The 25722-nt window shown below is 40.6% G+C and overlaps 1 protein-coding gene across 1 annotated transcript in view; it reads left to right on the forward strand.

Annotated features, from left to right (window-relative positions):
• CRIM1 (cysteine rich transmembrane BMP regulator 1) overlaps positions 1–25722 on the forward strand; it is a 314546-nt gene that overhangs the window by 192734 nt on the left and 96090 nt on the right. Inside the window, exon 7 of the mRNA XM_030557098.1 lies at positions 5669–5866. Coding sequence (XP_030412958.1) covers positions 5669–5866 — 198 coding nt within the window. The remainder of the gene's footprint in view (positions 1–5668; positions 5867–25722) is intronic.

The raw sequence follows: 25722 nt of genomic DNA on the forward strand, positions 1-25722 counted from the left end.
TCAACCTCAGCCTGCACCAATCTACACGGGAGGTCCATTTCGTTGACACCATGGTGCAAATAAGTGACAGCCATGTTAGCACCACCCTATACCGAAAACCCACTGACCGCTATGCCTCCAGCTTCCATCCCGGACACACCACACAATCCATTGTCTACAGCCAAGCACTGAGGTGCAACCGCATCTGCTCCAACCCCTCAGACAGAGACCAACACCTACAAAATCTCCACCAAGCATTCTCAAAACTACAATACCTGCACGAGGAAATAAGGAAACAGATCAACAGAGCCAGACGTGTACCCAGAATCCTCCAACTGCAAGACAAGCCCAAGAAAGAAACCAACAGAACTCAACTGGCCATTACATACAGTCTCCAGCTAAAACCTCTCCAACACATCATCAGTGATCTACAACCCATCCTGGACAATGATCCCTCACTTTCACAGGCTGAGGCAGGCCAGTCCTCGCCCACAGACAACCCGCCAACCTGAAGCATATTCTCACCAGTAACTACACACTGCACCATAGTAACTCTGAGTCAGACCAATCTATGCAACTAATCTTGATGCCAGCTCTGCCCACATATCTACACCAGCCACACCATCAACGGTTCGTTCACCTGCATGTCCACAATGTACTATGCACCATCATATGCCAGCAATGCCCCTCTGCTATGTACATCGGTCAAACTGGACAGTCCCTATGTAAAAGGATAAATGGACACAAATCAGATATTAGGAATGACAATATACAAAAACCTGTAGAACACTTCAGTCTCCCTGGACACACATTAGCAGATTTAAAGGTAGCCATCCTGCAGCAAAGAAACTTCAGGACCAGACTTCAAAGAGAAACTGCTGAGCTTCAGTTCATCTGCAAATTTGACACCATCAGCTCAGGATTAAACAAAGACTGTGAATGGCTAGCCAACTACAAAAGCAGTTTCTCCTCCCCTGGTGTTCACACCTCAACTGCTAGAACAGGGCCTCATTTTCCCTGATTGAACTAACCTCGTTATCTCTAGCCTGATTCTTGCTTGTATATCTATATCTGCCTCTGGAAATTTCCACTACATGAATCCGACAAAGTGGGTATTCACCCACAAAAGCTCATGCTCCAATACGTCTGTTAGTCTGTAAGATGCCACAGGACACTCTGCTGCTTTTACAGATCCCGACTAACACGGCTACCCCTCTGATATTTTTCTTTTTGAATTTCCAAAGTGGTGTATGTTAAATAGAAGCTAGAAAAACATCAATTAAAGACTTTCTTCCTCAATTGGTGCAGACATTACACATCATTACGTGTATTTCTCTCTCTTCTTTTCCTGCTTCTTCCATTCTGAGTGTTGGGGATTTTTTGTGGACTTTATCTTTTCCTCAATGTTTCCTTTCTTGTTACAGTTGCTTATTTTGTCTGCTTACATTTTTCTGATGATTTGAGTTGTGTTTCTTGTTGGATCCTCTGTGCTCTTTTCCTTTACTTTTAAACTCACAAGTAGTGGTGCAGGCACCTACCAATCTTGCAGATGCTGCAGAAAGATTTCTGCCTCATTCTTCCAGAATTTCTCTGGAAGCAAGGAGTGTGGTGATTGTTACACTCCTTCAAGGAGTGTAATATACTGTCCCTGAGTATGCAAGGCTTGCTCTATGCATCCATTTCTTGTGGGAGACCTCTTGGTGCTCTCCTTCTGCATTTGTATAAAGGCTAATCACAATCCAGCCTATAGAGTTTTATGAGAAGAGAGATTTCCTTATTCTTTTCCAATGAGTATGGTTTTTATTGGTTTGGAGTAAGAAATAATTACATAAAACACGGGTAAGTTTAAAGAACATTATGGTTGCAAAGACAGCACCTCAAAAGTTAAGAATTAGGCTTGTCTGTGCAGCCTTTATTTTGCCTCTTTGTGCATTTTGATAGTATTGGCCATCATTGTATAAAAAGGTTTTGTGGCAGAATGATGTAAAGAGCTTAGTTAGCCGTCCTGAGTTTCAGTCCAATGCCTTGACCAAAAGAGGACATTCTTATTTCTTTTAAAGAATTTTGCTTATTTACCATCTTGTAACTGAATGAAACAGATGTCCTTTAAAAAAGTACTTGTGTGATCATGTCATTCAAAGTTGCATCCAATTTTATCATAATGAATACCCACACAAAGCGGAAAATATCTGATGTTTAATAACTTTTGACTGCTTGACTTTGCAGCCTTAATGTTCTGTGGGCTGGAATTTAACCTAAGGGTAGAGGAAAGTGAATGTCTGCGCACATTTGGGATTTGCTCCTGTTAGTTACGAGTGTTAACTATTAAAATGTTGGCTGTATCTCTAATGTAGTGCTAGATTGAGTTATTGTTTGGTTTTTGTAATCTAGAATAACTGCTCTCTTTTTGATATCTAATTGAAAGAATTATAATAGAGATGCATATGTTTCCTTTTTTGTGTTTGCGGACAAAATACATCAGCATCGTTGCTAATTTGGATGAATTTAGTACATTCCTGAAGATCAAAATATACTTTTCTTCCTAGTTGTGGGAAAGCCTATGCAGAATAGCATTATTCATTTGCATGAATTCTGAAGGGAAGTCTCAGTATGAAGAGCTATATTCCCAAACATAAGCATGATGATTACAGTAACATGCCCTGAGGTACATGTATCTCATTTCCTTTAGTAACAAGGAAGCAGGTCTGGGAGTTTTAAATCCCAAGAGATGAAACTGTGTTGTACCGAGTAATGCAAATAACTGTTAAAGCTTTGAACTTGACCTGATAGGGCAAAGTAATGTCATTGTGGCATGTATGTCTGTGTTATGCAATATTGGGGGGTGGGGGGAAAGGAAGAGGAAAAAAGGATTTTTCTACAAAAGAGACTAAGCACGCAGTCTGATGTAATTGCTAAGTCCCAAAAGGTGCAGGGGACGGCTTACTTTATGTCCTAAGGTCACCGGCTGTTAATAACAACATAACCAGATGGTTTATAGGGTGAACTTGTCTCACTAATGTAAATTCCTGGCCTTTCAACAGTTAGAAAACAAAATGCAGTCTGTTTGCTAATTATACACACACAATATACAGAAGTACAAAAAATAGACAATAAGGTCCTGAAGTATCTAAGTTTGTATTTTTGTGTATGCTTATTCTACATGGTTTAATGTAGAAGGCCACACTGCTATCAAATCAGTTAGGTTTCAAAACAATCCTACATAGTATATAAATTAGAACAATCTGGAAATGAAAGTCTCTTAACATGAGGTTTTTAATATTATAGCTTTCACTTGCTAGTGTCCACTTTACTCTAGTTAAGAGTGCAAAATAGTTTTTCTCTTCCTTGTAAGTTTACGAACAAACACAAATCTCTTTTCAGCCAGAGGTTCCAACTTTCTGATTTTCCCAAGGGTGATCATCCCCTGCTCCGCCCAGGCCCCACCCCATCTCTTCCCATGCCTGCAGCACTCCACCTCTTCTCGCCCTGTTCTTCCCCCCCCCAAGTGTGCCCTGCCCTCACTCTGCCTCTTCCTGCCCCTGGTCCTCCCCTCAGCGCCTCCTGCACACTGCTGAACAGCTGATCATCGGCCTGCGGGAGGGGGAGGAACTGATCAGCGGGGCCACTGGTTGGTGCTGAGCACCCACTATTTTTTCCTGTGGGTGCTCCAGCCCCGGAGCTCCCACAGAGTCAGCACCTATATTTTCAGCTGAATTTGTCTAAATTGGTTGTATTCGAAAGTCGGGGCAAAAATCCCTACACCATTTTTGTATCTAGAGTACATAGAGGTGCTGGGTAGGTGAAAGAGAGTGTCCAATAGAGTATTTCTAACAAGTCTAAGAATTTCCACTTCTGTAAAGATTATCTGTACATGCATAGGTGCAACTACTGGGGAATAGACACTCCCTAACTTTTTTCTTCCCTTTTGATATCCCCTCTCATAGAGACCGCAGAACTGTATTATGCATTCGAACATCCAGTCTCCTATTCACTTTTTAAATATTATTACACCAATGTACACTTACACTATGTTTGTGTTCTTCACAAGTGCAAACTTTTCAACACTTGTTATTAGGCTCTAATCAGCCTTAGGCTTACCCTAGGCCATCCTACTCCAGGCTGGATCTGCGGCACCCCTGATTGTCACCTCAATAATTGTTTTTATATTTGAATTTGAGATTTGATTCAAATTACCTGCTGTCAGGCATTATGCCTCAGAATGCACTGGGATCACCAGAGGCCAAGAGACTTGAAGTATTGGTTTTATTTAGTTTTATTTTAAAATATACATCCATCTAACATTCTGGGCATGTACAAATTTTGTAAAAACAATTTACAATTCAAACCATCTCACTAAAATAATAGACGCATCCTGATACCAACAACTCCAATTTGTGTATACTGCTTCACCGATGACCGTCATTTCTTCATTTCAGGGGAAAAAAAATGGTAGAACAAACTATCCTTGCAATGTGACTTGAAGGTCATGGATTTGGGCTCTGTGGAAGGTAGCCGTTTTCTAATGGAGCTCTAATGGAGAATGTCCTGCCTCCAGCCTTCTGTGATTAAATCTAAGACCATGCCCAGATCCAAAAATCAAGGCAAAAGCGTTGTGGGTTCAATCGTGTGAGCTCAGTCGAGCTAGCTTACCATGGTTGAAAAACCTTCTTAAAAAGCATTGAATGGGCTTTTCAGTTATGTTAAACTAGTAAGATTGAGCGAGCACAATTGAAATTGAAGTCCATATTTGTTGTCTGTTAAAACAAGGCCTGAACTGGATCTTATCTTTCATGGTATCACATGGAAGAGAGGTGGTCTCTGAGGTAACCATGATCCAACCCATTTAAGATGTTGCATAGTTTAAAACCAATACCTTAAAATAACTTGGACATTTACTGTGAGTTGTGTGCATCCTGGAGCAATTTGATTCCTGTCATAAGCACTCTTTCCAGTCAGGATGCTGCATTTTGTACCAGCTGAATTTCCAAGTGGCTGTTCTATGCAGAGCATATTACAGTAGCCTAATCTGAAGATGACTAAAGCATGGATCACAGTGGCAAGGTCAGCCCCTGAAAGAAAAGGGTTCAATCTTTTAGTCAAGTGTAAATGAAAAAGGAGTTACCTGAGTCTCCAGACCAGGGATTCTCAAATTTCATTGCACCATGACCCCCTTCTGACACAACAAAAATTATTACACGACCCTAGGAGCGGGGACCGAAGCCTGAGCCTGTCTGAACCCTGCTGTTCTGGCAAGGGGGGCAAAGCCTGAGCCCCACAGCCCTGGGGGAGGGGCAAAGCTGAAGCCCAAGGACTTCAGCCCCAGGTGAGGGGGCCTGTAACCCGAGCCCGCCACCCAAGTCTGAAGCCCTAGGGCTTCAGCCCCGCGTGGTGGGGCTTGGACTTCAGCCCTGGGTTCCAGCAAGTCTAAAGCCAGCCATGGCAACCCCATTAAAATGGGGTTGCAACCCACTTTTGGGCCCCGACTCACAGTTTGAGAACCGCTGCTCCAGACCCATCACCTGCCTGAGTACCAAGTCCCCATGAATGCATTGGGTTCTTTTCCAGAAAGGGAAAAAGGTCTCAAGGCCAGCCTCCATAATGGTGTTATCAAATTGCACATTTATAAATATCTTCCAGGCATAACAGGGAGAATAAACTCTCTCTTCTTACTATAATTTATTTGATTTAGATCCAATACATCCAGTTAATAACCCTGCTGGCTGCTATGCCAATGGTCAGATCCAAGCACATGGAGATCGATGGAGAGAAGATGACTGCACTTTCTGCCAGTGTATCAATGGAGACCCACACTGTGTGGCAACAGCCTGTGGACAGAGTTGCCTGAATCCTGTTAAGGTACCTGGGGAATGCTGCCCAGTGTGTGAAGGTAAGATATATTCATTTCAAATGCTGTCTCCCAGTAGAAACCTTTCAGCCTGTTAGGGCTTGTCTTCATTAGATAACAGTATTCTTTTGAGTCCTAGTTGTGATAAGGTGACCATTACTGACTTGTGTAGGTCAGGACAAATTCTACTAGACACTCATGCTTAAGGCTACATTTATGTCACGGAGGTCAGACCTCCATGACATTCCCTGCTTCAGCCCCAGGGGATGCGGGACAGGGGCGACAGGGGGCCCCCTGCAAGGTTTCAGTGACAGATTCCTGACGAGACCCTCCTCAGGGTGACTGCCTCGTGCCGGACGGTGGGGGTGAGCAGCTGGGGGTGTCCCATTTTCTTCTGTACTCTGAAGTTAACGTTTTGTATGAGGAAGTGGTGGCAGAGATGTATTTTTTGGCCCTGATTCTACAAAGCCTTAACCAGACGCTTAACATTATGCCGAGGCTACTCATAGGCTAGCATTTTCAAAGGAGTCTAACGCTGCTGGGCACCCAATCCCCATTGTATAAGTCTTTTGGAGGTGGATGAATTCATATCTTCTTAGCAATATTTATAGTGTGTTAGTGTGTATGCTGAGGTTGTTAAAGGACATACAGCATTCAGCTGAGTTGGGCTCACTAAAAACTAGAATATGTTTGGGATGGTGAGAAAAAGTTCACAGAATTTTGAAGATAATTTCATTCTGCTGTATTTCAAAACTGACTGGCAATTTATTTTCCAAAAATATAGTATTTTTCACTTTCAAATGTATTTTTATTGAGATTTTTTGAAAAACCTGAAGTTTTTAATCTTAACGTTTGATTAAGGCGACCAGTTAATATTGACAGTGGAAGAGATAAACAAATACAAATAAAACAATGAACATTCAAAAAAAATGGAAAAAGAAAAAAGCTTATGTTGAAAATAATAAAATGTTAGGAAAATCAAAATGCTTTAAAATATTCATTTTGGGAAATATTGCCAAAAAATGGATGAAAAATTTCCAACAAAATAATTTGACCAGCATTATGTAAAACCTCCATCAGTTATCTATACATTAATTTTCCAAAAAGGAAAGACTAACCTATATAAATTGAGTTTTTTATTTAATTGCTATGTATGAAATATTTTTAAACTATACTGTTTCATGAATAAAATGTGTGAATCTAAATAATGCTCCTTACTTTAAGCTGCCTCTGGTTTGCTTCTGTTACGTTATGCACTTAAATATTTGAGTTCACTGAGGGGTAGATACAAATCTCATTAAAGTCAATGGGAGTTTTTCCAATTACTTCAATCAATTATGAATCCAGCCCTGAATAACAAAGGGAGCTATAAAAACTTTGATCTTTGAAAGTTTCCAGATCATATTCTGTATTTATGAGTTGGAGCCAATGTTTCCAACAACTGCCTGGACTCCAGTAGGGATGCATTGTGCAAGCCTCAGAGATTCAATTGCATACTAATCTTCTGAAATCAGTAAAGGAACACAATAAGCATGATAGTGGTATTTACTATAATTGGTGTTTTTTCTGTAATGGATGTGGAATTACTCCTCAGTGCATGGCACTGTGGAAAACTATCCCTACTCAGCTCGGCAGCATACTGGCCACAGGAGAGGTATCATACTAATTAAAGAAGAGCACAGATGCACGGTCTCATATTTGGAATTGCTAGGTCCCTCTCCAGTGTACCCTTTCCATATGAAGAGGAAAGGAGAAGAAACTAAATGTTCTCACCCCTAAACACATCATAGAACAGGGTGGAAGCAGAAGAAACATTTATATAAAATTTCAACATTAATCTTTCTCTGTTTGTATATATTATAAAATTAAGAACATGTCTGAAATTGATGAAGGAAACAAAACAGTGGAATTCAAAATCATGGACTGTTACCCTAAAAATAAGAGATTCCTCAAAGAAACTTTATTTATCTTCTGACTTCCTGGATCCATTTTTGATTAAACATTTATATACAAGCCAGAATGTGAATGAGCTGGCTGCCTTACTTTCCATGCATTTCATTTTTTTTTTAACAGTCTCAGCTGCTAGCTTTCATTTCCTCATGGAAATATCTCTTTTACATAATTGGTTGGTTTTTTTTTAAATTAGCTCCAGGCAGATACCTGCCCAGAACAGCATTTATAATTAACAGGCACTGAAGCAAAAGTATAAACATCTGCTGACCTGCAAATCTAGAAAATGGGAGATTTCTGTATTGTCAGTTTGTTTTAGATCTCAGTTGCTCATCTTGAACAATAAGAAGCAGAAGTATGTTGTTAGAGCATATGAATTTTATAAACAGATTATTAGATGTCCTGTTGGATAAGACTAGAAACTATGAGAATCAGTTTCCTATGGGATTTTTTTTTAATTGGGGAATAACAGGATCCCTTCTCTTTTTAATTTAGAGTAAAGAGGAACTGGGTGGATAAAGGGGTCGATCATAGGATATTAGAGCCTTATTTTGAATGGTCTCTGCATATTCCCCTTGGGATTGGCAACTCCTAGTGTTGAGCTCTGGAATCTTCTGAAGAGTATCGTCCATTGGGGATCACTTGCCGCCCCCCCCTTCCCCTGACAGAAGATTCCGAGGGTATCCTCGGAGTGTCCCCAACTTCCCTTCAGTTCCTTATTAACTGCCAAAGGTGTTCTGCGCTTGGATAATGCACAGTATCCTTGATTTTTTTTCCCTCATCATTTTTTGCTTTTCTCTTGCCCTCTCAGGGCTATTTTTGTTTAGATTGTCAGTTAGTACAGATTTATTTTAACAAAAGTAAAATTATCCCCATCTGGCACAGATATCTTCTGGACCTATATTGAGTGAGAGGTGCCTCTCACTTTGTTGATGGGAAGATTTCTCAAGCTCAGTTGAATAAATCTGCCAACATGTAAGTGCATCTCTGGTTTTGGAGCCTTTGCTTGGTTTAAATGGTCCCCAGTCTTAACTGACTACCCAAGCCTAGTGTCAAGATCCCAGCACTATCAACAAACAGTGGAGGTTCCAGCACCACTAACATAACACCAAGATCCCTAGATCCCTCCAGGTTGACTTAAGTTTGTGTGTAGGATCTGTCACCATAGACTCTAGTGAACTAACGTGTGGTTAGGTGCCCACTATAAATTGCACTAATTCATCCATGTTCAACTGAATTCAGTGCCTACAATCTAATACTGTGGACTCCGGTGAACTTCTTGAGGAAGTGGCCCAATGTTCATTATGCACAGCATTAACATCCCCAACAGAGTCTGGATCATCTGAATTTGATGCCAAGGTTTTAGCTCCGTTGACTTGCCTGAAGTAATCCAGAACCAATATAAATGACATAAGTCACAGCATCCATTCAGGTTGACGAGATCTGGTGGTGCAGATCTAGTATAATTGACTCTTATGAGTCACTTGCTTGAAGTGGTTTGGCAGACAGCATAAGAAGCACTAAGGTCCCTGGTTCCACCACTTCCAAAGAGATATCACCAGTGACTTTGATGAACCACTAGTTGGAAGTCATTCTATACCCAACTGAAACGACGACAAAAACCTCAGATCTGTTCTAAGTTCATATGATTTGGTGCTAAAGGATCCAGCACTGGTAATTTGGGTAAACTCCTTGTCAAAGGGGGTAGGTACCCAGAATCAGCAATATCCAGGTCCCAGGGTTTGTCCAAATCAGCTGGGTCCAATGTCAGTGCTGTTGACTCTGAAATTCCACTTACTAAATGGGTGCTGTAGCCTCAATAAGTTTGTCAAGATTTGTCTGCAGACTGTACGGTACCAGCAGTGCACCACCCTTCATTTTCTGGCGCCATTAACTCTGTACTTAGCAGTTCATTGCTGAAGATCCAGCTGTGCAGTTCAAGAGAATCATATACCAGACAGATTAGCCTCACTGCATAAGTGGTTCATAGGTGCTCAGACCTTTCTCTAGATTCACTGAATCTTGTGCCCAGAACATTCATCCTCCGTTTTGGCAAGAAATTTGTTTCAGGTACAGATGCCTAAGAAGTGTTCTGACCTGAAAATGAGCATGCAGTTAGTCACAGTGCCTAATGAGAGAGCTCTTAATTTGTAATTTGCAATTCTCAGCTGAGATTTAGGGTTTGTCTACATGGCGCATTAGTCTGGACCAATGCATGTAAATTCTAGTCTGTACCATTTATCATGTGTTAATTGACTGTTTGGACCCCAGTATACACAGAGTTTCCTAGTCTGCATGTAGTCCCATCTCTTTCAAACAGTACTACGTTAATGCACGCTGGGGAATTTTGAGTGCTTGCCAGTAGGGTCCATGCAGGCCAGTTAGTGTGTGACATACTGGTGTAGACTACAGTTTACTGGAATGACCTGAAGAAGAGCTCTGAATAAGCATGAAAGCTTGTCTCTCTGCTCTCTCTCCAACAGAAGTTGGTCCAATGAAAGATATTAACTCACTCACCCTGTCTTTCTAGTTAGCTCTCATTTTAACATTATCTTTTATGCCAGGGTAGTCTCTGTAGGTAGATCTCATTATTATCAAGGATAACATCCATTATGTCTAGCTCTGTGTCAGGGTCAAACAAAATCCCATGTCATTAGCAGTTCCACTTTCTTGGATTGGAATCAGGAACTCTTCTTCATATTCCCTCTGATTCACTTGGTTCAGGAGATTGGTCTCCAGATAAGTGAGGATGGAACCAAGATGATGCCAGTACCCCTAATCAGGTCTTGGTAGTTTTGTCTTCAAATATCATAAGTCTATTTAACTTTGCTTTCCAGTTCACTGGATATTTGTCTTCATATTGGGTTAAGAGCACCAACCTGAGCCTGGGTTCTTACCCTGACTTCTGGGTACATTCTTTGCAAGTTTAGTGGCTGCTATTTTAAAGCAATAGCTTTTAACCAATAAAACCTCTCTTGCTCTTAATGTTGCTATACGTACTGTTTGAATTCTGCCAGGCTGCATAGGTTGTGATTGCAGCTTTCATCCTCATATGTCAGGGGACAACAGTCCTCATTTATCTTGTAGTACCTTTAATTTATAGAAGTATTAATCCGTGTACTGCTCAGATTGCTTCAGGTAGTTGCTTTACCTGGATGGCCGCACTAAAGGAAATTAAATTTTGTATTAACAATGCACTTTGTTGTACTGGGGATACCGTAAAATGGAAATACCGTATATATTCATTCATTAGCCCGTTCGTTTATAAGCCGACCCCCCAAAATGGGTAGGTAGAAAAAGTAAAAACTGTATGACCCTTTCATAAGCTGATCCTATATTTCAGGGGTTGGAAAACTTTGGCTCCTGACCTGTCAGGGTGAGCCACTGGTGGGTTGGGACGTTTTGTTTACTTGAAGCATCTGCATGCATGGAACCCCTCAGCTCTCTGTGGCTGCGGTTCGCAGTTCCCAGCCAATGGGAGCTGCAGGAAATGACATGCCACTTCCTGCAGCTCCCATTGGCTGGGAACGGTGACGCCACTTCCCGCAGCTCCCATTGGCTGGGAATGGCGAACCGTGGCCACAGGGAGCTGAGGGGCTTTATGCCTGCAGACATTCTAGGTAAACAAAACTACAATGTATTAGTTCAAAGATCGGCAACCTTTGGCCTGCGGCCCACCAGAGTAAGCACCGTGGCAGGCCAGGCTGGTTTGTTTACCCACCCCATCCTCAGGTTCGGCCAATGGGGGCGGCGGGAAGCGGCGCGGGCCAAGGGATGTGCTGGCCGCCGCTTCCTGCTGCTCCCATTGGCCTAGAGCGGCAAACCACGGCCAGTGGGAGCCGCGATTGGCCGAACCTGCGGATGTGGCAGGTAAACAAACCGGCCCGGCTGGGCCGTGTGCCAAAGGTTGCTTATCTCTGTATTAGATATTCAATTCAATGATTCCATAGAGTTTTAAATCATCAAATTGTGGTGTACACCTGTTTATAAGATGACTCTCACTCTTTGATGTGTAATTTTTTTTACCAAAAATATTCAGCTTATGAATGAGTATATACGGTACTCATTTAGTTTCCCCAGGGCAGTTCCCTTTGGAACATGTATCTCTTTTGGTTTTCGGTTGGAGCCTTGTTTCAAAAAGCTCTGGGGATCTCTAGTGTGTTATTGGTCAGATGATAATCTGTACCATAAACCTGTAAGGAGGTAATTCCTCATGGTCACAGCTACAGTCCAGTTTGTCAGATAGGCCAAATTGCTAATCCTCCATATGGAAAATGTGGTTTGGTTGACGTCCTTATCCCCGTTTATAGTCTGTATCTCCCCAAGGCTTTTTTACAGGCTTGTTATAGCTCACTGGGTATTCATCCTCCTGGAGGTACCAGATGGTATTCAACTGATACAAAGTTAGTATCCACTACACACCTGCATATTATCTTTTTTGAAGAATTTGCAAAGCTGGTAATTGAAGCTCTCTAGGTGCTTTAAACAAATATTTGTTTTTCATGGAGGTTTGATCTGGAGTAAAATTGCACTTGCTCCTAATACTCTCTTTAGCTGCCAGCCAGAGCTGATGTTTATATGGCACCTTTGCAGCCCTTGTTCACCTAGTGCTCCTTAACCAACCTTCATAAGGTGTACTGTTTGAAAATCTCCAAAGTGGGAATATGCAGAGGCCACTTGCAGAGGAGAGAGGTTACTTACCAGCAACTGTTGTTCTTTGAGACTGCAGCCTCTTCAAATTCACACTTGCTAGTCACCTTTCCTACTTCTTCAGATTCTCAGATCAAGAATCCAAAATTAGGGCTGGTTTGGACACACTGCCTTTAATTATGATCTCCCACTACTGCGTCATGGGGAAGTTTGGGTTTTTTTAAAACATAAAGCCTTCACGACGTACAAGATCTTTAAGCTTAAAAAGGGAAAAGCTACTGTTTAAAAGTTTTATCCCTGTGACTCACCAGTAAATCCTGACCATGAATTGACTCTGTAGGTTTGTGTAGTCAGGAGTTTTATTAAACCTTCCACAGAATTCCTGCATTGTAGGTGCTCGGGTGCACTTGTTGTCTTGCCTCTCATTAAAATTTGTGCAGTGCCTATAAGAGGGTGCTCTTCTGGAGGTCATTGTGATACCTTGCACTCCTAACATGTTCTTGAGGTGCTCATTCAGATCCTTAGGGATCTCTCCGAATGCTCCAGGAATCACAGGGATTCTCTTTATGCTAGTTTTCCATAATGGTTCCACTTTGTGGCATAGTTCTTCATACTTTGCTGTCTTCTCTTTTTATTTTTTTTATGTTTCTATCTACTGATGTAGCAATATTAGACAAATAAGACTGTTTACATCTTTTCTACAATAATTATGTCCAGCCTGCTTGCCTACACCATTCAGTCAATGACAATTGCAGGATCCCATAAAATAATTGCCTCTTCATTCTTTAGAGTGCTTTCCGTTCAGTGGGTGTAATGTAATGCATGGTTCATTTACATCTGCACTTGATGCAGAGGCTCCAGTGCAGATGCTTGGCAACCTTTTTGTGTCTCTTCAGATGTGCTCTCCCAGCCAGGCTCCTGCAAGGGCTTAACACATGCTTCCCTGTTTCATCCTTTTTGGAACATATTCTGCAGTTCAGGGAGCAGTTCTATAGGTCAGTTTTGTTTCAAGTGTAATTAAGCCTTAAGGATTGCTCTTGTGTGTTCATAGTGAGTCTCATTGTCTCTCTCGTTTGAGCTGTTCTTCTACAAGCTATGAGTTTGATAATCTTCTGTCGCTAATGGGTTTGGTGTATCTCCATCACTGTCTGTGCTTTGATTTCTGAGTAAAGCTTTCCAAGTCTTTCCTCTGGCAACTTGCTTTCCCCTTTCTTTTATGCTTTCTCAGGCTGAGATGCATGCTTGGCTGTCACTTGTTATCACAACCAGATGATCTTTTACTCTGGCTAATTCCATGTGTATTTTGATGTTATAGTCTTCATTGTAAATTACTTCCTCCATAAATAGCAGACCTTTTCATCCATCACGTTGTCAAATGTACATCATGTCCACGTTTTGATTGACATTAATTACTCTATGCATCTGCAGGAGCTTTCTTGTTTGGGTGTCAAATTTTATCTTCTCCTCTTGATGCCACTTGATCACTCTGGCAGTTTACTGTGCAATAGGTATCACTCACATATTAGTGTCTCGGATCAAATTCTTCAGGTTGAGGTTTTTCTTTTGGGTAGTTCTTATTTGCCTGTAATATTCTTTTTTCACTTCTTTGCCCTCATGTTATAACTCTGACATTTCCCTGAGACCAAGGTATTTGAAGGTGCCAAGCTGTGAGAGATCTTGGAGAGTAAGTTTTATGCTATCTGATTGTACACACTTGACCCTCTTTACAGATGCTGGTGCATATAAAGCCATGCCAACCTATAGCTTTAAATCTTCGCCAAACTTTTTTACGTGTCATCAGTCTCTATACCTCCTTTTGTGACTGTCCATATAGTTTCAGTATAAATCCATTTATAACAATGGTTAGTTGGTTTTTCTCTTTGCTGATATGATAAATTATGGTATCTCACAGAGCATCCATGTCAGCAGCAGTATTACTACTGCAAATAGCACTGATGATAAGGAATCCCTTTAATTTTGACATCATCAATGAGCATCCCTTCCAGGTTAAGTGTTCAGAGTTAAGTGTTCCAGTTAACCATAGGCTGCTATAGGAAATGATCTTTGCGCGAACCTTGTGCATTTTCAGTGTCTTAAAGATCCACGAACGTGGGGATGCTATCATATGCTTTTTGGTAGTCTGTCTATACCATCTCTACATGTGTTGTTGTTTTTTTTTTTTTAATTTGCATCTTGTGATTTTTGTTTTGTTTTGTTTACTGTGCAGCCTTTTTGCTCAGGAGGCAGCATTGCTTTGCAAGCTAGTACTATTTGGATCTTCTTTGCCAGAAATGCTGTTAGACCTTTCCACATGTTGATTAAACATGTGATTGGACTATAATTCATAGGATCACTGCAGCCTTTTTTCGTTTGAGGATGGTTCTCCTTGTCATCGTCCATCTTAGACATCTGTTCTTCAAATATCTGTTCTTCAAAGATTTATTAAATTGTTCAAGGAAACAATCATGGAGAGTTGTTAGATATTTCAGCCGGAATCCACAAACCCCATCCGGTCCGGATATCTTCCAGTTTTTCATTCCTCTTAGTATCTCATGTATCAGAGGGGTAGCCATGTTAGTCTGGATCTGTAAAAGCAGCAAGGAGTCCTGTGGTACCTTATAGACTAACAGATGCTTTGGAGCATGAATTTTCGTGGGTGAATACCCACTTGGTCAGATGCAAGTAGTGGAAATTGTACATCGGCCAAACTGGGCAGTCTCTTCGGAAAAGTATAAATGGACACAAATCAAATATTAGGAATGGCAATATACAAAAACCTGTAGGAGAACACTTCAACCTCCCTGGCCACACAATAGCAGACCTTAAGGTGGCCATCCTGCAGCAAAAAAACTTCAGGACCAGACTTCAGAGAGAAACTACTGAGCTTCAGTTCATCTGCAAATTTGACACCATCAGATCAGGATTAAACCAAGACTGTGAATGGCTTGCCAGCTACAAAACCAGTTTCTCCTCCCTTGGTTTTCACACCTCAACTGCTAGAACAGGGCCTCATCCTCCCTGATTGAGCTAACCTCATTATCTCTAGCTTATATATATACCTGCCCCTGGAAATTTCCACAACATGCATCCAACAAAGTGGATATTCACCCATGAAAGCTCATGCTCCAAAACGTCTGTTAGTCTATAAGGTGCCACAGGACTCTTTGCTGCTTAGTACCTCATGTATTTCTTTCTTGAATATTTCTGTGTATTTCTCTATTGTTTGATTTTTAAACTCAGGTTTTTAATCCAGTTCACTGTCTGATTATTTTGTACATCCTCATACCAGATTTCCTTCTAGTAGCGCAGAAGCTCTTCCATGTTATTTATAGGCTTTCTGTTTTTTTACATTTTGCTTTAATGTTGATCTGATCAAACATTCTCTTAGGGTCTCTCAGGAAGAGTCTGTTCTCTTGATACTGATGGCTTCATGCTTAAAATCTTTCAAGCCTATGACTCAGTGGGATCAGCTTCTGTCTGCATTGTTACTTCACAGCTCATCCCTTTCATTCAGCTGATATTTCATCTCCAGGGCCATTCACTTCTGTTTTCTCATCAAATGATTTTTTCTCAAATTTATCCAATAGGCTGATATATTATAGTAAAAGTCTTATATTATTTTTATTATCATTGAAGGGCATAGTGCCTCAGTCATACAAACCTAAGTCAGTCATTGACAGCCAAACAAGGCAATCATCTTCTGTTGAGCTTGCCTTCTCTTGGGGAAACTTTGATATGCAGGAATCTTCCTTAGTTCCTGGCCCTCAGCCATCTTCTTTCCTGCTGTGAGAGCTGAAAGTCTGCTCTCCCACCCGGACAGACACCAACTCAGCTGGGGTCTCCACATTTAGCTCCTCCCTCATAACGAAGCAACTGCTGCCCATTTACTCTTTCCTGGTCCATGTAGGATTTGTACAGTCAGTTGCATTGACCATACTTGCATATAATTAGAACTTGATCCATGATGGGGAAATTGCTGATCTCACAGTGGAAGAATTTATTGGTTGGTTCTGTATAAGGAACTTATCATCTTCTGGAAGCACCACCTAGGCACCTTACATTAGTAAAAACAGCCATTCACAAAGAAATTAATTATGCACAATTAAAGGTTTAATAACAGAACACCTGCTCCCTGCAGTTAATCAGTGTTAAGAATTAAAGACTTGACCAACAAATAATTCCTTTCACTATGATTAGAAACTTATGCTTGGTTCTAATGGACTCAGAGGGATCAGGTTCTAGAGGTCTGCACTCCACTGAGAACATTCTGCCAGTTATCTTGATGTGTTTAACTCCAGAAACAACTCCCCAATAAGTCTTTCTCTTTCTTGTCCTCCATTGGCTCACAGAACCAGCTTCTGGACCCAGTTTCCCTCCCCAAACATCTGTATTCTTGCTTTATCTGGCTATTTGTTTTAGCCTGAACAGTTAATTTGGTAAAATTATAGGCAACTTGTAATGGGAAATATGTGCAATAAAAAGTATTAGTTGTTAACTAGAGTGACGAAACCTTTTAGAAAGAACTCAGGGTTGCTTGTGGGATTAGAAAAGCATACAAAGGTCAAGCTATTCCATTCAAAAATCTAAATGGATCAGATGTACAGGTTGGAAGACTTTTTTTGTTCCAGTAGGACTTAGAACCTGTTGTACTACATGGACAGTGGCATCTGTTAGATGTGTAAGATCTCCATATCAGAAATTTGCAGAGATTCTACTTGGAGTTCAATTGATACTTGTACAGAGTTAAGTTCTCTTGTTTGAGAATGGTACAAGAGCTCTACTCGGTCCTCAGTATACAAGAGGTTGACTCATGCTTCACTTTCCCATTCCCTTCTATTGCTGCTCATGCTAAAATGAAGGGATGGAAGAATGCCACTGGGAAGTTGGAATTGCATAGCCAGGCTCTAAGAACTGATTCAGTCCTTCACGCTGAGGCTGATTTTTATTCTTCGTTTTTTTCCTTGTTTTGATTCATGATTACCAGTATACTGACCTTTCTGATGTGTTGTGCTTTCTGTTTCTGCTGTATCATCTCACCAGCTGATATGCTGATTCTCAGGCCAGAGAGGTTGTAGAGATCAGTGCTTCATTTTCTTTTTAAGATCTGCCGTTCTCTTGAGGGTTATTGCTGCTTACTAGTATTTTTCTAGTGCTATTTACTGCTATTTCCCCTCTAGTGGTAATCTTCAGAGGCAATGTAATGAAGTATGGTTATTTATCAGTAGCTGGAGTTCTCTAAATACATTGCCTCTTCAGATCTCCCTTGCCTGTCCCTTCTTCTGCAGAGAATATTGGAATTGGGTCTCGATGCAGCATAATGGAATAGGGATATGGTTATGAGGTATGGTATTTTATATTCCTTGCTTTGTAATGTTCTCGTGAAGTGGCTGGCAAATCTACTGCTTAAGTGTTTTTAATACTACTGAGTCTGTTGCTCATGCGGTATGGCCCACAATTTCCTCAAATGGAGAACTACAGAAACAATAAAGTTTTTCAAGTGCACTTGTGCCAGAGATGCACACAGGAAATAAATTTTTCTTCCATTCACTAATGCAATGTTTTTTGCATATGCAGCCCAAAATGCCACTAGTCATTTTTGCTGTCATATTACATTGCAAACTTTATGATTAAGCTATAGGCATGAGATCAGAAGTGTTTTATTGAATTACAGTCCAAAAATATTGTCACTGCATCATTTGACTCCAGGAGATTACATGACAGTGAAAATAAATGTTCTTTTTTAAATTGCACTTAGAATTACCATGTATAATAATTCTGATGTGAGCAAGCTGTATTACTGTAGGTCATCCCAAATGAGTACACTACATATGATTTCTTTTTACTATATAGTACATTTATCTGCTACTTAAGAAAAATATTCGGTTCCTTCTAGTGTAGATTCCTTACTTCATTTTTTTTGAAAGAGAGAAATTTCAGCAAATAGTGATTTTCATATTCTGTTAGTCCTGTATTCTTCCACTGTGAAGGGAGGGACACTAATTCCTGTGAAGCAATTTCTGCCCTTCGTTTTGTCAATCCTGTTTCACAACTAATGGACCAGTTCTCACTTATGTTATGTTCCACTGGAAAATAGGCATCAGATCTGTAAAAATAAGTGAGGAGATTAAGATGTATGGCATTATTTTAAAAGTATGTGTTTCAATATTGTATCTTTAGTCTTATTTTTTTCTGATCCAACTTCTATTTTCATGCTGGAGAAATCGGGAATGCTTTCCAGTAGTCAGTATTGGATTGGGAGACCCTATCTGTAGATTTCAGATGCTATCTATTGACAGAGGTAACATTTCAAAAACTAGCTCTAGAAGTGAAAAGCATTAAAGACTTTTTTGCTACTATGTGCCCCTTTTGGATGGCAGAATGAGTTGTAGGAGATGAAACTAACAAACAAGTCCTGATCAGTTCAATTTATGTTAGATTCCTCCACACTTATAATTTATACCTGATTCTTTGTAAAGATAAAGTTGAGATAACACTGGCATTCTAAATTCATGTTTTAATTACTGATATCTTTCATTCAAAAATATTTTTAAATAAATGTTTTTGACAAGTTTCACTGATGTATTTGGCTATTGTGGAGTTATCCACATATGGGAAAAAGAAAAGGTTTTTCATTATTTATAAAGAAAAAAGTTTAGGTTTTTTTTCATATTCTGATAACTAAAGAAAGTTTTGTCTTAAACTCCAGACGTAAATGCAGGCCAATGTATTTGCCTTAAGAAATATGGGTTTATAGGAATCAAGTTCCAGAGATTTGTAAACCTCCAGAAGGAGTACAAGTAATATATTATTTTCTTCAACTCCCACTACATTCTTCTACTGATGCCAGCCTTGATAACCCATTTGTCTATTTCTCCCACAAACATGCCTGCACTTGATTCCATTTAGCACCTTGTGACTCAAATGTCCTTTTTTAACTGATCCTCAAAGCCATTACCCTCTTCTCAATCAAATCCCTCTTCAAAATTCTTATTTTCTGTGCTGCCTGCAAGAAGTTATCCAACTAAGGATGTTATTCATTTTGCTATAATGAACATTTTAAAATAAACCCTAAACCCATCCCTCTTCTGTATTCCTCCATGAATACTAACCATTGCTGATTAACTGTGTAATCTTATTTATGTTCTTCTGCCTTTTCTCTCAGAACTCTATGGTTTTGTGACCTTTCTCCACTTTGAGTCAAGTCTGAAATGGGTTTGTAAACTCTTTAGTGCATGGATTGTGTATTTTCATTTGTATTATGAGTTGCCTGGACACTCTTAGGTGCTGTAAAATAGTGGATAATATTTTTAAAATTGAGTACTGAAGCGCATCTTTCCAAATATTTGCACCTATGCCTATCTCAAAGGCTATGTAAATAAACAGTAGGGATGGAACAAATCTTTACCCAAGTAGCTGGATAGTGTTAATGTGTATGAGGTCAGCAGGTTGCTGGACAATTATGACTCAGTTTTCTGTTTTTATTTCACCATCTCTGTTGTTGGAATTTCTTGTCTGGAATTCTTCAGTAAAGCTATGTGTGACATCTTTGGCATTTTTATTATTTAACTTGGAGCTTGATGTAGGGATTCCATGGACAAAACATCATATAGGTCTCCTAGGCCTATGTGGCTGAATCACTCTAATAGACTTCACTTCATGGCTTAGATGTGTTTCTTTGGCACATCAGAGCTGAGGTGAATTATCAATGATCTGACAACTGTTAGGATTTTTAGCAATGGCATAATCTCTGGAATTTCTCTCTTGAATCAAATTTTTCAGTAACTCCAGAATTTGACAGATGCAGTGTAAGAATGTTGGTATTTAGGTTTTCAGAACAGAAAGTAGAAAAATCCGTTTGCTCTCCAGCAGGCATTGTAAAATTTGGGTCACAGTGTCCTTGGCTGGCTAATTCTCTTGGTGAGATGTTTGAGAGAGGTAGACTTTTTGAATAGAGGAAGGACAAAAAAATCTTCCTCAGGAAACGGTCTTGCTTGTACTGGGAGAAGAATGGTCTAGATAACTGGTAATTTTTCATCTCTAATTTCTGTAATTTTGTGATTTGCTTTGTGGATACAATATTGTCTTTTGGCTGTGATAGGACATATAGATACTGTATTATCCTGAGAAATTTCATTTTTTACAAAAATGAACATGAAGCTTTGACTGGGTTGCAATCATGGACTAAAATATTCCCAAACAATTCCTCCCTCCTTTTCTCTCACACTCTCACTCATATTAATTCTGGTTCTCACCAGGTCATAAAGGAGGCTGTAGTATCCTTCATGATAAAGACAGGTCTCGAGTGTAGCAAAGACAATGGAGATTATACATTTGATTTAGGGTACGGGAAGAGACATGGTAGTTCCCTGAAACTTTAGCTTATAGACTGAGGAACAGACTGTGCTGCGTAGTGTGGCCACACAGTCTGCCTAAATCAGTTGTTCGGGATTTTTTACTTAACTGTTTTGTTGTCAGCTAAATAATGCATGTGCTTTTTATGACAGGTGCATTTTAATATATTGAAAATAAAATTTAAATAAATAAAAGTAATGGACACAGGATTGTAGTCTGCAGAAGAGAAGAATGAGGAGGGATTTGATAGCTGCTTTCAACTACCTGAAAGGGGGTTCCAAAGAGGATGGATCTAGACTGTTCTCAATGGTACCCGATGACAGAACAAAGAGTAATGGTCTCAAGTTGCAGTGGGGGAGGTTTAGGTTGGATATTAGGAAAAACTTTTTCACTCAGAGTGGTGAAGCACTGGAATGGGTTACCTAGGGAGGTGGTGGAATCTCCTTCCTTAGAGTTTTTTGAGGTCAGTCTTGACAAAGCCCTAGCTGGGATGATTTAGTTTGATGTCCTGCTTTGAGCAGGGGGTTGGACTAGATGACTTCCTGAGGTCCCTTCCAACCCTGATATTCCATGATTCTATGATTCTAAGCTTACCACACGCATAATTATGTAACTACGCAATATTAGCTAAATGTTGCAGCGTAAAAGGGCAGCAGACAGGAAAAAGCTCTGTTCAACAAGAGTTACGTTTCTTGAAAGAGGATTTGGACAGAGGTCTACAGGTCTACGTAGCTATGTCCGTAAGAAGTTGAATACTAGGATAGGTTAATGGGAAAATATTGAAATTTCTGAAAACAAAAAAAAATCCGATCACCCTATAAATAGGTTCTGAGGCTATAATCTGGCTTGATTAATTCATGTTCAAACCTGTAAACACTTGCACTCTTCCTAAGTCAAGCCTGATTTTCTGATTGAAATATGTTCAGATCATTGGTAGAGTGAACTTCTGGAAACTTCAGGAAGTTGCCTTTCAGGTTCTTCATAAGGGCAGTATTCTTTAACCTGCCAGGTATAAGTTCATTGTTAAAGTGAAGGCACATTTTCATAGCAGTCAGGAAATAATGCTATCTTTAGCCTGTCCAAATTCAGAATTGCAGAATGAACTGGAGTTTCACTGTCTAGATCAGGGGTGGGCAAACTTTTTGGCCCGAGGGCCACATCGGGGTTGCACAGCTGTATGGAGGGCCAGGTAGGGAAGGCTGTGCCTCCCCAAACAGCCTGGTCCCTGCCCCCTATCCACCCCCTCCCACTTCCAGCCCCCTGACTGCCCCCCCTCAGAACTTCCAACCCATCCAACCTCCTTGGTCCTTGTCTCTGACCGCCCCCTCCTGGGACCCCTGCCCCCTATCCAACCCCCTGCTCCCTTTCCCTGACTACCCCAACCCCTAGCCACACCCACACCCCCTGACAGCCCCCCGGGACTCCCACCCCCTTATCCAGCCCCCCTGCTCCCTGACTGTCGTCCTAACCGCTATCCACATCCCTGCCCCCTGACAGGTCCCCTGGGACTCCCACTCCCAACCCTCTCTGTTCCCCATCCCCGACCGCCCTCCGGAACCTCCACCCCATCAAACTGCTCCTTCTTCTCTGCCCCCTGCAACCCCCTGCTCCCTTATCCAATGCCCCAACCCCCGCTCCCCGCCCCCTTACCAGCAGCAGGACCTCGCAGCCGCGACACTGGGCCAGAGCCAGCTGTGCTCTCCACGCTGCCCAGCAGGAGTGGTGGGCCACAGTGCAACCCGCATGGTGACATGGCTGTAGGGAAGGGAGGGGCAGCGGGGGAGGGGCCGGGAACTAGGCTCCGGCCAGGAGCTCAGGGGCCAGGCAGGACGGTCCCGCAGGCCGGCTGTGGCCCGCAGGCCGTAGTTTGCCCACATCTGGTCTAGATACTAAAACTACTAGTTTGTTTGTACAGTTCTGCTGATTTTAGAGAGAGAGTTTTTGATTTTTTTTTTCAGAGCAGCCTTGAAAGAATTGGCTGTCATCCATAATAATATGGATAGTGCATTCCACTAAAGAAGCTTAAGAAATGTAAGGGATTTCCCATCCAAAAAGGCATTAGGGTTCACTCCACAACAGTGCTGAAAACCTCATGAAGCTTGAAAATGAAGCCTCAGCTAATGATTTTATGTAGAGTGACAACCTGGAGTTCATATTTTTACTGTATACTGTACTCTGGGTTTTACACCACTGACGTTTAGGTTTTGGGGTTGTTTTGGTTTTGATCACACCATTGAACTTGAATTTACACCAGTGTGAGATCAGAATCGGTACCTTCATGCACAGTTGCCATCTGAGCTATTATTCAGGAAGAGTTCTGTATATCATAGTACAGTTAAGCTATCCTTTGCTTAAAACAGTGTACTTTATAGTCTCTGATACTACACTGGTGTTGAGGAATGCTGCAGAAAAGATATTTTAGTCCTACCTGAAGAATGATTTTCAGCTATAATTGTTCCTCATTAATGTGTAAAACCCAATTCTGAGCATGTTCCCCCACTGTTGCAGACGATGGATTGTGCAGTGACTTTTCCCACATAGATGGGTGGCTGTATACTGCATTAGCCAAATATTCCTGTTGCTTTACTTAAGGTAGTTCCAAGTAGACTGCATTTGTAATTTTGTCTTGAGGTTAAAAAGGCATGGATTACTGTAGTGAAATAGATGGGAAAAGGAAGGATGTACCACAAATGACTCCAGGGATTTCCATACTGATAAAGATTAGACATATATCTCCCATAAACTGTGTACCTATCCCTAAACATTTTTCCCCATACCAGGTCAGCATTATTTCCATGTTACTCTTATTGAAGCTAAGCCAAATAACTCCCATGCATTTCCCTACATTGGTCAGACATTGGGAGAATACAGAAAATGCAGTATCTGGATTAGAAGAAAAGAGGTGTTTGGTGGCATTGCTGACCAGAGTCTCATTACCAACCTTTGGTACCCTCCTCTTAGAGAAGAAATAAAAGCACTTAAGAGAACTCTTGTAGGCAAGTCACAAAATATCATGGTGAATGGTACTGAAGGCTGCTGATAAAGCTAACGGAATCAGCAAGTACAGTTGACTTATATCTGTCATCAAGAGATTGTCAGTGTAGCTTATCTGCTCTCCAACCTTAAACCCATATATGAAACCAGGTATCTGAGTTCCAGAAAACTAAGTTGTTCTGACATAAACTTACCAATAACCTTCTTTCAGAATTGCAGATGAGAGATTGTATGTTAATTTGAAAAGTTACTGTTACAAGAAGTTTTCATAAGCAGAGCCATCAGCACTTCCTCTTGAAGTGTGCCTGGCACGTACCCTGCCTTCATAAAGGGAAACTTGAATGATTGCCATCAATAATGGGCTCCAGAAACCCAGCTGAAATGCACTTGGGTTCAATTATCTTAGCATATCCAATATTTCATTATGTAAAAATGGGCACAATTCAATCATGGAAGACTGGAAGAAGTTCTGTGTTGCTGTAAATTGATGCAGCCCTACTGAAGTCAGTAGTGCTGTGCCAGTTTACACTAGCGGAGAATTTGGCCATGTGAATTTATTTGGCCCTGTACCAGTTCAGTTAACAGCCAGTTTGTCCTAAATCTCTTTTCTTCAAAGTGAATCAAGAGAATGCAAACACAATTCTGTAACAGAGTCGGGTTAAGTTGGTTTTGCCTGACTGCCACTTTGAGCTAATGCCTGTTCCCAGCTCATCCAGGAGAATATTTGAACCATACACCCAAGAGTATAAGGTACCCAGTGCCAATGAAACCTTTGTCCAATTTCAAGAAGAGTCAGGAAGATTGTACTACTAAGATGTAACCTTTCTTTAACGCTGAGATTCAGGATGCATTGCGGGGGAGAGTTCTGAATGCATGTATTATGAAGGTCTCCAGAAGAATGATCTATGACACTGCAGTAGAGAGAGATTTGGTTGGTAAAGAGCCTTTTCAATGATCTTTCATTCCTCTAGAACATTATATATTCATAGGTTTCTACCAAATACCTACTAAGTTACTCTCTAGTCTTTTGCCTTAACACCTTCCAGTAATGATGATAGTGTGATCTGCCTTGTCAGAATATCCCATGTCTATTGAATTGGCCATTACAAATAGACTTAATCGGATTTGATTTCAGTTGATAAAGATCAATATTTGTCAGTATCACTCCAATCAAAAAATTGTGGAAACAAATTCCTAGTTGTATTAAGCTAAATTTGAACAGGGAGCTGCATGAGTATTGATGTAGCAGCTCAGGAATGAAGTACTTTGATTATGACATGTTGGTCTGAAGGAAGCTCTTTGTTTTCAATAGCACAGAAGCAGGGGATAGCTTTTTTTCAGGTAGTAACAATCAAAATAATGTTCCTTGGATAAATGAATACAAGTAGTTATTTAGATACCAAATTATGTTAAGTAATGTAAAATTTGGCATCAAATCTGAAATAAATGATTTCTTCCAACCCCAGTTAGAGCATGCTTTGTAATATTTAGTGTACATATTTTCTTAGTTCTACTCTATTTCTTTGTTCATGCAGTGACTACCATAATCCCCCATAACCACTTGTTTTTAATACCTTGTAAAAACTTATAAACAGTTACTTGAAGTTGAATTAAAGGAGATAATTTTTCATCATTTAACTATCATTAACTATAAAGCTTGCTAATTCTGTGTTAGGCATGTTGGCACCATTGAAGGAAATTCTGTTACTTCGAATTTGGGGCTGGTATTTTCCATTTAATGAACTCAGGGAGTTTGGGGGGTCTGGAATGTTAACTATGAGGATGGAAAACATTTAGTCACTCTTGGAATTATATGAATGTTTTTCCAGGAAGCTTAAGTAAACACACACACTGCTGCTTAGGAGGCAGCATTTAAAGTTTTTTGGACGGCAGACAACATTCAAACAAGTATGTAGAAGCTAATGCAAGATTTTTAAGCAGCACACCCTTTG

The sequence above is a fragment of the Gopherus evgoodei genome, chromosome 3 (assembly GCF_007399415.2).
Source record: "Gopherus evgoodei ecotype Sinaloan lineage chromosome 3, rGopEvg1_v1.p, whole genome shotgun sequence".
NCBI lineage: Eukaryota > Metazoa > Chordata > Testudines > Testudinidae > Gopherus > Gopherus evgoodei.